The sequence below is a fragment of the Haliotis asinina genome, chromosome 16 (genome assembly GCF_037392515.1).
Source record: "Haliotis asinina isolate JCU_RB_2024 chromosome 16, JCU_Hal_asi_v2, whole genome shotgun sequence".
NCBI lineage: Eukaryota > Metazoa > Mollusca > Gastropoda > Lepetellida > Haliotidae > Haliotis > Haliotis asinina.
This window is the reverse complement of record NC_090295.1, coordinates 39,267,917-39,284,509: the sequence shown is the minus strand read 5'-3', so window position 1 is coordinate 39,284,509 and position 16,593 is coordinate 39,267,917. Positions and strand designations below refer to the sequence as shown.

The 16,593-nt window shown below is 39.6% G+C and overlaps 1 protein-coding gene across 3 annotated transcripts in view; it reads left to right on the top strand.

The window, feature by feature from the left end:
• The window catches only part of LOC137268463 (basement membrane-specific heparan sulfate proteoglycan core protein-like), a 215,648-nt gene that overhangs the window by 28,966 nt on the left and 170,089 nt on the right, over positions 1 to 16,593 (top strand). For all 3 annotated transcript variants that reach the window (XM_067803030.1, XM_067803029.1, XM_067803028.1), the window contains exon 2: positions 9,217 to 9,373. In XM_067803030.1, the coding sequence (XP_067659131.1) occupies positions 9,217 to 9,373 (157 nt within the window). The remainder of the gene's footprint in view (positions 1 to 9,216; positions 9,374 to 16,593) is intronic.

The window sequence follows — 16,593 nt, the reverse complement described above, 5'->3', positions numbered from 1 at the left end:
TATTGGATCATCCAGAGATTGAGTGTTGGTTGGGGAATGGGTCTCATGAGTTTAATATTAGTCAGATTATTGCGGAGACAGGACTTCTTTAAATAAAAAGGGGATAACAGGTTTTACAGGATTTTAGTTTTCAAGAGAAACAAATAATGCCAAAAAGCCCAATCATTCAAAACCTGCACAAGAATCCATTGTGTGATTCAGACGTGATAACTGTGACTAAACACTAAGCAGTTTAATCACCAGCAGTGTTTCTAGATAAGCTGATAGCATGTCGTCAACTCAGCCAACTAGAAAACCTAACTTGCAATAAGAAAGGGATATACGTGGTGATAAGTGCTTGAGGTGACCGATGGTGACACACAGACAGAAGGTGATATGGGTGGAGGACTATGTGATATGGGTAGAAGGCGATGTGATATGGATAAGCCAACATGGCATGTCGTGCATGACGCATCCCAACCTATCTGATAATGTGTTGCCGTTAAGACTTCAGCTTATAGGGGATACCAGTGTTTTTATATTCTCTACATAGTCTTATATCCCATGTTGTTTCCTTCTTCCTATACAGCATTTGTGCAAAACAAATTCTCTCTTGTCATTCTTTACTTGTTTTTTTAAAGATATGTTTATTGCCATCTGGACAGTGTGTATAAAAATGATATCCCCCATGGTCTCTTCAAGCTGCTGTTTTAATTATAGGGGCATCAGGGATTGATTTTCATTTGATTTATAACCTTGTACTGTACACTTGCAATAGTGTTGTAATATGTATTCAAATATTCAGAAATGAATAATATGTTATGAACTTGTACTATGTATATGTAGTCATTGCTTGTGGCAGATGCAGGCACAGTTACAAGTAAATAAACAATGCACCCTGTCTAGACCAGCCTTCCCTGGGAAACTTTCTGTTTAAACAACCTACCAAGACAGAGAGAGTTAGATACAGCATTCCTCCATAGCTGGATGATTCGGTAGATGAGTAGTTACTGTATGTGGTTTGATTCCCACCTCGGGAATATATGTGCAGCAAATTCCTTGCATCAACTGCTGTGATATGGTTATAATAATGCTTTCAGCACTCACTCACTCACTCGGTCACAATTAGCACAGTTAGTAGCAAATTTTCTGAGAGTCGACTTGCATGATTTGTCGTGAATCTACATCAGTGTTCTGCTACAGTGTTGTATTTGAGCTGTTTAGAAGCAATCTCACTTATCTGTTATAACTTTGTAATGAAGCTGTAGAGAGGCCTTCTATTCAGTGCCCTGCTATAGTGATGTAATGAAGCTGTAGAGAGGCCTTCTATTCAGTGCCCTGCTATAGTGATGTAATGAAGCTGTAGAGAGGCCTTCTATTCAGTGCCCTGCTATAGTGATGTAATGAAGCTGTAGAGAAGCCTTCTATTCAGTGCCCTGCTATAGTGATGTAATGAAGCCCTCTATTCATTGCCCTGCTACAGTGTTGTAATGAAGCTGTAGAGAAGCCCTCTATTCAGTGCCCTGCTACAGTGGTGTAATGAAGCTGTAGAGAGGCCTTCTATTCAGTGCCCTGCTAGTGTTGTAATGAAGCTGTAGAGAAGCCCTCTATTCAGTGCCCTGCTATAGTGATGTAATGAAGCCCTCTATTCATTGCCCTGCTATAGTGATGTAATGAAGCTGTAGAGAAGCCCTCTATTCAGTGCCCTGCTATAGTGATGTAATGAAGCCCTCTATTCAGTGCCCTGCTAGTGATGTAATGAAGCTGTAGAGAAGCCTTCTATTCAGTGCCCTGCTATAGTGATGTAATGAAGCCCTCTATTCATTGCCCTGCTATAGTGATGTAATGAAGCTGTAGAGAAGCCTTCTATTCAGTGCCCTGCTATAGTGATGTAATGAAGCCCTCTATTCAGTGCCCTGCTACAGTGTTGTAATGAAGCTGTAGAGAAACCCTCTATTCATTGCCCTGCTACAGTGGTGTAATGAAGCTCTCAATTCATTGCCCTGCTACAGTGGTGTAATGAAACTGTAGAGAAGCCATCTGGTTAGTGATCAACAACAGACAAGCAAGCTTCACACTATCCATCAACCTCTGCAGTAAGTGACAAACCAATAACAGAAACACATGTCCTAGACATTCTCTGTTCTTGTTGTATCTGTAATCTTTGATCAGACCTGGACTCTGTCCAGCCCGAGAATGACTATTGGATATCCTGGAGACAGGAGTTGGGATTGAGGTTGCTATGCTGAGAGTTGTTTGGATATTGTGTTAAATTTCTAAGCTTATCTTTTCAAAGAAGAAATTTGTGTTCTGTTGCACTGACCAAGATCCTGTCTCATCTAACAGTGATCTCCCTAATTTCTACATTAGCTGTGGTGTAGAGGAGCGAAGAGCACCACACATTCCTCGAACACCATTAACATTCCCTGCACAAAGGGAACCAGCTGTGGTTTAACCAAGGTGTCTACTCAAATACCTGAGAATGCTCAGCCACCTCAGTTGACCACAGCACAGCTGGTGCTCATCACCAGGACCTGTTTGCTCTTGACTGACCAGAGTGATCAGGGGGGCATCTCTCTGAGGGTAATAGTGCCAGATGGGGATAATGGAGATCTAAAGGGGGCATGCTGTGGTTTGTGAGGATGGGGATGGAACCCTGTTGGACATGGCCCCAGACATTTCAAACCCTACAATAACCTACTCAAACATATGATCAGAAAAATAATGTTACGAGTAAGGGTCAATAAATAAGATAGACATTATATGTGGTACTATGTGCTAGTGTATTCATATTATGTCCAGATGGGGATAAGGGGGAGTGTGGATGTGGATGGGAATTGAGATTGAATCTTGTGGGCTGAAAGGTATTTGACAGTTGCCATCAAGAATTTTACTTCATGTTTAAATTGCTGAAAGTGTCTCAGTTGAGATTTTGCCCTTGTGGGCTGTAAGTATACATGATGACTTTACATACACATTTGTTGCTGCTGTGGATATTGGATTATCAAGCAGCGGACATACAAGCTGGTGGATATTTCAACAATCTGTCCTTCCAGGGTGTTCCAGGGTGTGTTTGTTTGTTGTTAAAGGCAAGGCTCAGCAATGTTCCACCTCTATGGTGACACTCTGAGAGTAATTATGCGTGGATCTGTCCTTCCAGAGATTGCCATCATCTGAAAAAAAGGGACATAATGATATCTAATAACTTAGTAGCTGATACTCACTACACAGTTTGTGGATGACATCTTACAACAAGCAAGTTCTTACTTATGTCATTACATACAAGAAAACTATGTTCTTGCATGGCGGTAATAAATCTAAGAGACAAAGAAGCTGTATTGGACTGAATGTCCTTAATGAACAATGTACAGTCCTAGCACATAGCTTAGAACAGTAATACATTGTATGGCGAACAGTCATGCCACTATCTGTCCTTAAAGTTAATGATCATGAGAAGCAACTCACATGGATGAAGTGACTGACAAATGTACGGAAGCAGTTTTTACATCTCCCTTTAGAAGCTGACCCTGCCAGCACCACGCCATTGTAAACGCTGACTTTACTTTGAGCTGGTCCACTTATTCCACGCCATGGTGTGATATAACTGAAATACTGTTCAAAGATGTGCTATACTCATCACAGGCATCAAAGTAGCCGTGTTGTCTCTCAATTCCTTTTAGTAATCTATGGGGCAGTTTCATATTAAGCGCAGACACAGAATACAGTTGTTTTGACACTTTGGGGTAAATTGTTTCTAATTAACCTGGTTTGATTTAAACAGTACATGTGTAGTAGAGTTTAATTTAATAAGATTAGGTTTACATCTCTTTTGTCAATGTGATAAAAATTTCACAGCACAAGAACTCAAAAGGGATTCAGGCCCTGAACCCATGGAGGGAATCAAACTCAAGGTTTTGTTATTTACTGTTTGGTTCACCCACCACACCTGACTGGCAAAATGTCAGGCAATACATTATTATTTCACCCCAGAAGCTGATACGGGGAATGTGCATGGACACCATTCTGGTGGTTGGTGCATACCAGTGTTGAGTAGGCCATGTTTGTGGATGACCATGAGGTACCGTTCTGACGCTCCGTTAGACTGTGTCCAGTTGTGTGGTATTCCTTGATGTTTACACAGCAGAGTTCTTGCAGTGCAGAACCTTCAAGTACCTGTGTTGATGCTCAGGGAGTGTAGGTGATGAAAGAGTGATATACACTATAACAACAACATAGCCCTGCACCTGGTCAGTTCTTGTATATACGAGCAAATATACCACTGGCAAAGAGGATTCCTGGCCAGCCACTATTCTCTCTGACTTAAAGCATCTCTTTATACCAAGACTTTAAGTGTTGAATGGGGGGATAGGATGTAGTGGGCTTGATATTGCTGTGATGTTTTCTGGGTTAATACTGCTCGTGTCACCACAGCACCAACATTGATTCCATGTTTCTGGTTCCAGGTCTGCCTTGAATTGCTGTCACTGCAGCAAGATTTGCTGAGCTGTCTGTTAATATCCACAAATTGCAGCATAAGTTATTGTTTTGGATTATAATTATAATTATATTATTGTTTTGATTTCACTCTGTTTATAATTGTTGATCTGACATAGACGTTATTATGCAAAACAGGTTTCACAAAACCATATATACAACTTCAAACAATCTAGAACATCCTAAATGACCTCTCCTTACTAGTCCAGAGTAGTTTCTGCAGTGCCACCATACTGATTGATTGTATCTGTCTGCAGATTCCTGAATTGACTATCCATTCCCTCTCCTCCACAAGTTCCACTCTTCCTGGCCTCACTCACACCTGTTTTTGGTTACTATCACAAATCTGCAACTGCTTTCACAGTTCCATAAATCTTGACATGCTTCTCATACTCCACTCACCTGTTCATGGAGCTTTTCCTACTGATCCCTACAATCCACAACAGCTGGAAAACTGTTAATACTGGAATACCCACTTACTCACTCATTTCTGATGAGTTCTGATGCCCCCTAATTAGGAATATGCTCTGGGAGATTTTTTTTTTTAAGGAAATTATGCTCAAATTGTTATGTTCAACATTTCCCTATGTTGTTTTCTCCCTATATAGAAATTACTCTAATTGCAGGTTGACAAAGTGTTGTTGAATCTGTTTATAGCATCCATAACAAAGACAACAGATTCATGGAGCACAGCTTCATAAGGGGCACCTAAAAACTTCTGAACTTCCTCAAAATCTCTCGACCACCTCATTATTATTGTGGATAGACAGAAAGTCTGTTTGGGGAGCAGGTCAGTGGTTGAGGCCACAGAATGAAACATTAAAAGTTGGTACTTGATGTTATCCTGCCTGCTGCTGCTGAGCAGTAAGAGAGAAGTCAGCATAGTCAGTAGAAGGGTATCCAGGTTAAATACAATAAAACTGACAAGTACACACATGGCATCAGGGATATACAACAAATATTAATTGGCACAGTCAGTAGTGGTGTATACATTGAACAGCAGCCTGATATCTCAATTGGCTAACACTGTGAAGCTGACAAACACACACACATCACATCTGTCTTGTATTGAATGCAACTCACTTATCCTGAAATACTGACTTCATCATTCTCAGTGTGAGACATGGTGCAGTCATTATGATAAGAGTCCATCAGTAACATGGATGACAGGTGTTTTGGGCAGCATCTGGAATCAGAGATACATGGCAGCTATGAATATTTAGTGGGTTTAGATTATCAAAGCTGACACAAGATGCTAACAGTGTTTACTCAATGGTTGGTTGGTGAAATGTTCTCCATGTTTGTCTACCCTGACTAGTACACATGGCATGTTGGTGCTGGGATGTGGTCAAGAGGTCAGACTCTTCAACATTTGCTATCTAACCAGCTCTCATCTTGCAAGTATTTGCATTGAAATTACTCCCCTGTGGTGTCAGTTATCACCCGGTGTATACATGCCGTATATCACATCAACAGATTGTAAAGCATGTCTGCAGGTCACAGATGACAGACATACTTGAACATGTGTACATTGGATCTCCTGTAGATAACAGATCACATTCTACACAGGTTATAGTGAGACATGAGATCGGTTAGCTAAAACATGTTGAGGAGCATATTTCATTGTGAAATGACCTGATGGTGATAAAATGTGTTGTTACGAATGTGTGCATGCCTACCTCTGTGTATGTGTGAGTGCATATGTATGTGTACAGATTCAAGCCACTAAGGTTAAGTATAACATAAATGGGATTGAAATAAGTTCATATGTAAGATTTCTGGAAAAAGTGTTAGTGCACACCTCGTTGTTGATCTATCTGCTACTCTAGATCTGTCATTGAAACCCCATGTCCAATTCCCCAAAAGGGTACAGTATGTGAAGACCATACCTTGTGTCCTCTGCCGTGATGTTGCTGGAATATTGCTGAAAGGAGCACGAATCTTACTCATTTCTTGGTGTTTTGGTCCCCCCCCAAAAGCTTTTTTTTACTTTGAGGTGAATTCCTGAGGTGAATTACTATACACTATGAAGCTGACTGCAGAACAGGATAGGTGAATACTGTCAAGTCAGTAGACTGAGTGTGAGTGTTTTATGCCAAATTTAGCAATATTCCAGCAATATCACAGTGAGGGACACCAGAAATGAGTTTCAAATATTATGTTGGGAATTGAGCCAAGGTCATTGGTGTGATGAGCAAACGCATTAACCATGAAGCCCCTGAAGGTTGTAAAAATCGGACCTTTGGAATTTTTGGGTTGGCTTAATAAACTCAATTAATGACTCAAGTCGGATCTGATTTCTTAGTTACGTTTTAAGGTATCAGATTTCTGACTTATAGTCAGTCTTATCCTGTATGTCACACAATCTGCAACTGATAATAATTTGTTGTTTGCTAATTGCAGTGTAGTTCCAAGGTACTAATCAAGAATCATTTAATTGGCAAGGGTCCCTAAGATACTAGAGCCCCTCCTGTGTCAGGTTTTTCCCTGTCTGACCATAGAGGTATTTATTTAGTCTTAGGGCAAGTCTGACACTTTTACCTTCCAACAGGGCAAATGTAATGTAATTATACCTTTTGATTCCCACTGAATCTCAACATAGAACCAAGTGCATTAACTCCATTGTTGTTGATGATAGTTAATTAATCTACAGCTATGAAGAAAATTATATGTCATCAGTATTTAAAGTGATTTATTTAAAACCCACAGCTTGAAACTGCTGATTGAATGCCTCAAGAATAGTTTCAATTGTTCTCCAGTATTGAGAGGGCGTTTGTCAACAGGTACTAAATGCCAGTATCTAGCCCGGGTCTGACATGGGTTGGTCAGATGACTTGGTCAAAGGTCAGATCTGGTTTGACCTTTTGGTTGACATGCTAAATCTCACTGCAGTTTGATACAGTTAAATTAGAAATATTAAATTAAGAAAGTGAAAAGTAAAACTTATGTTGTCTGTATAACAACACAGTCATGAAAGAATGAATACATGGTAATACCTGTGAATGAAAGTAACAATGTGTACTGAGCAGGATCATGAATATTACGAAGAGTACAGAGATATTTTCATTGAATTGTTCACTCTTGTTTCAAGCAAAATTTGTTCTTTTGAGCTTAAAATATAGTCATCCTTTTATGATATGAATCTTTAATTGGGGTTTAAGATGCAATGAAACTTTAAGAGCACTTCATTTTATTGGATGACGATTGTTAATCTGTTTTGATGGATATTGCAATACTGTAATCCAGTTGTGGGTGAATCTAAGTAAAATGTGAAACATGCAAAAGATGTTGAAAAATCTGTTGTATGATTATTTTTAATCTGTCATGACTGGTGGTTATATCAGCGCATTGTTCCACTTCTGGGTGTTCTTTACATGTTGATGTGGTATATTACACATCTTCTGTGTAGCAGTTTTTTCCTGTAGGAATACAAGTGATCTGTTCACAAGGTCATGTCACTGCACTTCAACCAAATTCCTCATCAAAGGATTATAATTCTTGACAAATATTAAGTTTCATTCCATTAGGACCCTTACCACAGGAAGTCATGATGGGGTCACCATTTGAAAGGTCGTGCCCAAGGTCACACTGAAGGTCAGGCTGCCAGACACCTAGGGTTCAGAACTCTTGAGAAACAGATACTGGCAATCATATTTATGTGTGTAGGAGGACTTTTTAGGGATTAGACGTGAATGCCTTTGCGAAATATGAAGATCAATTGTGTAGCGATGCTGGGTACTGCCACTTAAAAAGGTCTTTGCTAGACCCTTGAGTGGATAATTTGTTCCTTCCACTTGATATCTGGTGTCTGTGTAGGGTGTTCTTATACCTTCTTCAGGTACTCCCACAGCTTGCATAGTACCCTCTTATTCACAGTGTTCACTGAAGCATCATTTGCAAGAAAATGAGTCAGGATAGGATTAGAGCTGGTACTGAGGATTAGAGTGCTTTGTGATGAAATCTTCTAGTGATTAAACTGAAGGATTACTTGATATAATAAACCACTACTTTGATGGTGTCTGGCTGCTTTATGAAGTTGTTTGACCTGGAGGCTGTGTAGAAAAGAGAACCCTGTGACTAGTTGGACTGAGTTTTGATAGACATTAAGCCCTTGGATCAGTTGTTGTGTGGGTTTACTTCGTCACTTGTGGTCCCTGATAAGCAGGGATGTTTACACACAACACAAAATTAACATAGACTTGTATGTTATTACATTTTGTCTGTGGGGTATTGACATCTAATCTGCCGTTGTCTATTGAAGTTAATCTAGTGTGCACACCATAAGAGGATAACTCTTAAATCAAACTTGTTTTTTTCTTGAAAGGCATGATTTGGACCCTCTTGTAACATGATACTATACCAAGTCAAGATTTTTTTACATAAGTAGGATGCTGCAAATACACAAACACTGAACTTGTTACAAAACATGACCACTGCATTTGTAAATCTGTACAACATCACAAAGTCAGTGGTAATATCAGTACGATCTTGTCAGTTTCTTCTAACTGATAAAACCCAAGGAGCCTACAATACTTCATTTTAGATAGGCTCTTTCTCAGGACACTCAGTAATGGTCATCAGGACAATTTGTTATTGGTGTCTTGCTGAATCAATGTACTTATTCAAGCCTGTGTTTCTCCAGGTTTGGAAATGACATTCTTTCTGCCCATTTAACCTTTTTAAAATCTTTGAAAAATATTGCCATCAGTGTGGTATCATTACACCAGTTTTGCTTTGTTTCAGGAGCGTGACTTTGAGTTTGTTGATGAGACTGTGAAGCGGACTGTACGAGAAGCTACCTTACAGGATGACGAGGACTTCCTCCATGACGACCCTGGGTCAGGCCAGGAGGAGGGAAGTGGCACAACCACACCATCACCCCCAATCGGAATATATCCTGGTAAGTAAAATCTAGTTCATACAGGCACAATCTATGGATAATACCACCACATCATTCTGACCACATCGTGATTGTCATCAAGTAGTGCATCCTGTTACATAAAAGAACACTTATCCCCCAGGATTATCTCCCCTTGGGGATTCTTGAGAGGAATACAGCTCTAACACATGCATGAAATAGTACAATCTATGCTATACATAATTTAGAAAAAACCCTGTCTTCACAACGATAAAAATCTACACGACACATGATATATTGACACCCAGCATTTCCTGACAGGGGAACTGAGGTAGGCTTGTGGTTCTTTGCTCTTCACACCGAAGATCCTGATTCGATTCCACACATAAAGACAATGTGTGAAGCCTATTTCTGGTGTCCCCAGCTGAGATATTGCTGGAATGTTGCTAAAAACAGCGTAAAACTCACTCACTTCCTGACATGTTATTGGAACTTGATAATTTCTATTACTAGGGTAATAAACTGGTGCTCGATCACTGCATGTACAAACAGGGTGTAAGTATACGACAATCACCTTTTGGCATCTTGTGTTACATTACAGCATGAGGAGAAATAGAGTAGGTGATAAGCACTTATGCTACATGGAAGTGCAGTGCCTCTTCAGGAATTATGTTTCATTACAACATAAGGAGAAATTATGTTTATGCAGGTGATAAAGCAGTTACTAGTGTTGGTTTGTCTGATGAAGCCAATAACTGTGAAAACCATTTAGATAATGTGCTCGATTGAGCTGAAAGGGACATAATGCTTTTGTAGGTGATAAGTCACGTATACCCTATGTGATGGTGTTGGTTTGTTCAGTGAAGCTAGGAGCTATTATTACACTTTCAGTTGTTGCTTTAGAGCATAAGTGGAAGTAAGGTACAGGTAGTTGATAAGGCAGGTATACCATGGAGCTGCAATGAGTGGTAGTTATACTTGTTTTTACAGCCTGAGTATATTTGACTCAATAGATGTTTAACTCCCAAGCAAACATTTGATGACCTGATCGTGTGAAGTGAAACTGAGGTGATATAACCTGGCAGTAATGCATGTATCACATGTGGATCAGATCTTGTAGATCAGTTCTTTGAACATGTATGTGTGTTTCAGTATGCGCACAAGTCAGCCTCTTGAGGGGTTGTGGGGTAATTTGTTAGAACTTGAGTGCAATAAATTACAACAGCTAAGACAGTATCCATTAGGTTTGCTTTCACTATTAGGTATTTCGGGGTCCTATCCTTTCTTTCCGAGAGTCCCACATGCAGGCCCTCCTTCTAGACTGATGCGTCATCTCTGAATAATTCTGATAGTAACAAACTAACCCATATTAATTGAAAAGGAGCCCCAGAGAGACCAGTGATTCTGCAACTGAATAAATCTAAACTTGTTTATTTGAGGCTTTGGCAGTAGGGAAAATATAGTGGTTCAGGATCTGTGTGGCATAGTTGCTAATGGACATGCTACATTACAAGGCCATTTCGGGTCCATTTTCATGTCAGAAACATTCTGTAGGATCAGCGAAATACTATGCCTTAGCAAGTGGTGTCGTCCACATTATTTGCCAAGTGATATTAAAAGCTGGAATAGAAACTACTTTCACTCACTAGTTGTAGACTTTGTTTTATGTTTTTGTAATTAGGTAATTATTTCATGCTAAATTGAACAAGATTGTAAAACTTAACTGAGCAGACATGCACAAATTTAATTGACCCCTTCAGTTGGATGGCTTTTTACTGCATGACACACAGCATTGGAGTATACCCAGTTTTCTATACATAATTGAAAGAGTAAATGCCAAAGTACCTTTTAGACTGTTTTATCACAAATGCTTCAGTGTAGGGTAATTGAATGTGAGGTGAAAACAACATACTTTGTTTACACTCAATGCGCAGGAATTTGTTAAGATCAGTTTCCAGATGAAAATGATACTTGTTTCTAACGTTTCGTAATGGGACAAGAGAAATTGAGGCAAAATTGTGTATTCTTTTTCACAGAAAGCCACAGCAGTTCAGTTTGCTCAGGATGCTGATGCTGGTTTAATTGCTTTCTGGTACATTCATCTACTGTACTGCGTTATTAGAAACATTTCCTCCATGTTTTTGTCTTCGGTTGCCATGACACCCAAGAGTCTTTTCATATTCCTGGAAGTTTTTGAGTCAGGTAGGCTTCGCTGGCAGTCAGATATGAGAACTGGAAGAGAGTTACCATCTGTCCGCCAGGCTAATTGCGTTCCTATGGTGCAACATCTGATATTTGCACACCACAGTATTGGCGAGGGATTTGGGAAAGCTCACAAGAGTGATTCAACAGTTTCAGGAAATGCATCTAATGCTTTCTGTTTCAAAACAAAGTTTTGAACTAGTATGGTACAAAGTAGAACATACCTCTTTGAACATATATTAACTGTGTCAGCTAAATTTAGGAGGAAAGCCTCACATACTGTATGTCTCAGAATTTACTGATTTAGTGATTTATATGGTTCATATCTAACATAGAAATGGCAAGCCAGGATTCAAACATAGAACCAAGTATCATCACAGGGAACCTTGACCACTGAGCCTCTTATGACCCGTGTTAATCAGTGTTAACTGAGTTTGAAAGCAAACATTCGTTTCTCACATTCGTGTCCTGAAACTTTAAGTCTGTCGGCATTATTTCATCACATCTAGATTTCTTAATTTTCATCAAACTGACTTTAGAGTAATGTGTGTTATATGTTAAGAGACAGTTTGACAACAATAGTCCAGAGAAGTTAGTTTCCAGTGAGAATCTTAATGGTGAACCTACCACGTATAAAAGTTAATATGTCTGATCGGAGAAACAGGACTTTGGAGCAATGATCCATACCATCAAGGTGCCAACAGTGCACCATGAACCAAGCCATAGAGCCAGACCTCCTCCATTTAATTACATGCCTCTTGTGATCCAAAGGGAGACAAGTGTTGGTTGCTTGGTGCTATTCTAACCCAGACTCCCAATGGGAGACAAGTGACTGTTGGTGGTGGTGCTATACTAACCGTGACTCCCAAGGGGAGACAAATAGAGGTTGTTTAGTGCTATTTGAACTGGGAAGCCCGGTGTATGTAAGTGGTATATAAAGAACACGAGGAAGGTCTTATATGTCAGAAAATCGCATCTTTATTGTATAAAGTCAAACATTTAATTTGCCATAAGACAAGCATACTCAGCAGCAAATAAAGTCAGTGAAGTCATCCAAACAGACTGGGAGTTGGCGTTAAGTTTGGTTGAAATCTATTGAACTGTATGACATCAACAAAATAGCAAGTGCCAGGTACAGAAAACACGTGATCTTGATCATACAGACCTTATTGTCACTGGACAAAGAACACATGCCAAGATAATTAACTGTGAGCATGACTGAAAGGAAAGCAGGTAAACACATTACAGTGGAAGCCCTTGTTTGTGTGTCAGTTGTGTGAGTACATGTAGGTTGTGACAACTCAGGAGTAATTTGTTTTTCAAACATCATTATGTCTTCTGTACAGTTGTGTTGACAGGGATGTGGTTCAAGCTTACTGATACATGGTTCTAATGCTCTGTTTGTGGTAGATAAGGCAATGTTTATGCTGTCAAATTACTAGTGCCTTGTTCTGAGTCTGTTGACTCAGTGTTAAGTATCTTCTGACATTGATACAGATGTAGGTATGATCTTATTATGGCCATCACCAAACTAAACTCACTCACTCACTCTTGCATGTGAGGAAAAATATCTTTACTCATGTGGTACAATACTTTGATACAGATTCTTGTACCATTGTCAAACGCATATTGAACCAGACCTCCTCCTAATTAGATGCCTCTTGTGATCAAGTTGCTGGGGTGCTATTGTAACAACGAGTCCCAATGGGAGACAGTATTGGTGTATATTTGCTTGACAACAATACAGGAATCTGTACTGAAACATCGCATCACCTGCAAATAGAAGTTCTTTATCCATTTAGTTTCTCCTTATCTTATTCACCAACTTCTCAATATTCCACTCAGTATATGTTGATAGGATCAGATGGTGGCTGATTGACCAGTGCTAAAATTGAACCATCATGAGAGTCTTCCCTCAGTCAGCATGGCTATTCTTACGGAACAATGTTGGATGTGCTACACAACTGGCTTAAATGGTAGGTTTGAAGAGAACATGTTTCATGGCCATTGCCGCCATCTGTTCAGGGCGTTGTGGACTGTGCAAGCTGGTCTGGTTCACAGAGGTATTTGGGAGTGTTCATTCACTGGGTCAGACATGAAGTAGACTCCCACAGGCTTCTGATCTTTATGTACTTCTGACAAGTTCAGCCTCCATCTCTTAGCAATTGAGGGATGTCTTCTGTTGATTAACTTCATCATTGAGCCTGTTGAGCCAGCTGATTAGCTGGCAATGCAGAAAGTGGATAGACTCACAGAACCTGCTTGCCACTAGACCAGACACCATGTATATATGATGGAGCGCACTGCTTGCTTGAGGGTTAAATTTATGGAGACGTTTGGGTGGAGTCTTTTGGCAGACCTGAGTGTACTGGACTGAGGTCAATGATGCTACACTCAGCTCATCTGCCTATTGAAGTTTGATGATGATCATCTAATGAAATTATTACCCTGTTTACATTTATAGACTTTATGGGCAGTATACACAAGGTGATGATGATTACTTCTAGTTCTCTAACGAGTATGGACACAAAATCATTTAACATTGTAAGTGTGTCTGACGCTGGTTTTGGTGGGGGTGAAGGTCCCGGGGAAGAAGAGGCCTTCAGCAACCCATGCTTGCCATAAAAGGCGACTATGTTTGTCATAAGAGGTGACTAACGGGATGGGGTGGTCAGGCTCACTGACTTGGTTGACCAAACATGTCATTGGTTCCCAGTTGCGCTGATCGATGCTCATGTTGTTGAACACTGGATTGTCTGGTCCAGACTCGATTATTTACAGACTGCCGCCATATAGCTGGAATATTGCTGAGTGCGGCGTAAAACTGAACTCACTCACTCACTATAACTGTCTCCCTTGAAGCAGCAGTATAACCAATGAAACCAGTGTTCCGAGATTCTTCAGTTAAGAAGCAGTAATTACCATGGTAACTAGGTGATATTGTTCCCAATTCAGTTCATTGCAACCTCTATATGCTATTTAGCACAATTCACTCTTATGTTGAAGAAGTGACCAATATGTGTCCTACACTGCAAAATGTTTAAGTTCTTTGTTCACTGCAAGAAGTAGCCAGTATGCCTTAGACTGTTTTAGTGTTGCACGCTGTGTACAATATCAGTGATGAGAGGCATGAGTGAAGTCTACTGTAATTATTGCATAATCATTTCATCTAGTATGTATTTTTAGCTCTATTTTCACCTGGGGAAAGCAGTACACGAGTTCAGGATTTTGTTAGTGATATGTGAGTTGGTTACATTTTCGGAGTTATCCCCCTTTGAATCTTTCTCAGAACGTTTATTGGCCAGTGATGTGGTATAAGACAACATAAAAACTATCACCATTTGCTTTACTTTGAAAATATTTTTGCATTGGACATTTTCGTCCAGTTTAAGTAGCTCTGGTGATTATTTGAATTGCAGTATTCTTGAGCTGCGACTCGTCACTTGAGTTCATCTGAATACGTGTCATAAAGCAAATGCCAGGCTACACTTTTTGCTCAGAAATTTATCTTTGAAAATGCTAACAACCTTCTCAGAAAAGAAAGTTAAAAAATGAAAAAATAACGAATTTAGATAATTTGATGAAAGGTACTAAAATTAACTAATTTGATAAGAATCAATTACTTATAGTATAATGCTACAAGATCAACTCTGACGTCTCCTGATACTGGGCTGGAAGTCTCACTACTCAGACATATGTTTCAGTGTTGTTGCTAGTGGTGTTCAGCTAGTGGTAGCAACTTGACTACATCTTGAACTGATTACAAAAATATGTTCAAAAATTATGGCCATGTTCTCACTTGCAAAGCTATTCCCAGAATGTCTGGTTCAGAGCTCATAAAGAAGATGAAGGAACTATCGGTAGGAGCAAGTCATGGTGACCGATTGGGTTGTAATGTTACTTTTTGACCTGCCTCGGCAAGCATGGCAAGCAACTAAATTGTATTGCTAGTTTCTGACAAACATCATTAGGTTATTTCTGTAAGTTACGACAAAGAGTATGTTGATTTGTTCTTGCATAACATGCTGGTAGATTAGCACCAGGAATGTTGCAAAACTTCATTAGTTGGCTCATTTTGGAACTTCCAACTTGATGGTTATATATCTTCATATGCTTTTCACGTTGAGGAGATTCCTGTTCAAAAGTGGTCCCTAGCAACCTTACCTTGTAGGGATTTCTTGCTAGGTCTGATCCCCAGAAATCCATGCTTGTCTGCCCTTAGGGATATCAGGTGAGATTTGGTTCTTTTGGCACCTATATAGCTATGCTTGTCCTTCTTTAAGGATTCAAGGTAATTGTATTATTGGTACTTGGCAACCAATGTTTGTCTCTGTACGGATTCTGGGTTAGAACAGGTCCCCAGCAAGTTAGGCTTGATGTACAAGGCACCGTCATAGATTGTGTGGTTCAGCTCAACAACATCCAACATCTTCATGACTGACTGAATGGTTCTAGGCTTGCCTCCCTGGGATATTTTGGAGTATTTTGTATGATTTTATATAATTAAAGACAATTATACTCCCACATAGCAGATTGTACGCCAATCGAGTTATATTCATCAGAAATAGTTTCATTCCATGCTGTAGTTCACCTTTTAGTGTTACATCATTGAGAACGTCCTTGTCTGTTTTCAAAATATTGTTTATCTATGCCATCAACAGGCATACCTGAGGCCTACTGATATATTCTGATTGCTTATGAATGGCAACAACATAGCTGACCAAACCATTGTTGACACACTGGATTACAAAATCCAATAAAATATTCTTCAAACAAAAGTTTATTGACAAACACATTTCCATCCATGGATAAAACAGGTCAGCTAAAGGTACCAAGTGTGTGTATTGAACACACTGCCATGCAGACATTAATATTGCACATTCAGGAGACATGCTTGGAGGAGCCAGATTATATTTCTTATGAGACTGTATACACTATACACTTTTACATCTCAAAATACTATTTTTAGCCACCATGAACACACTTTGCATTTGGGCAGGCAGGCTTACAGGAGGCTGGTTTATTAAGGAAAGAAAAGTTACTTATATTAGGAAAGCTAA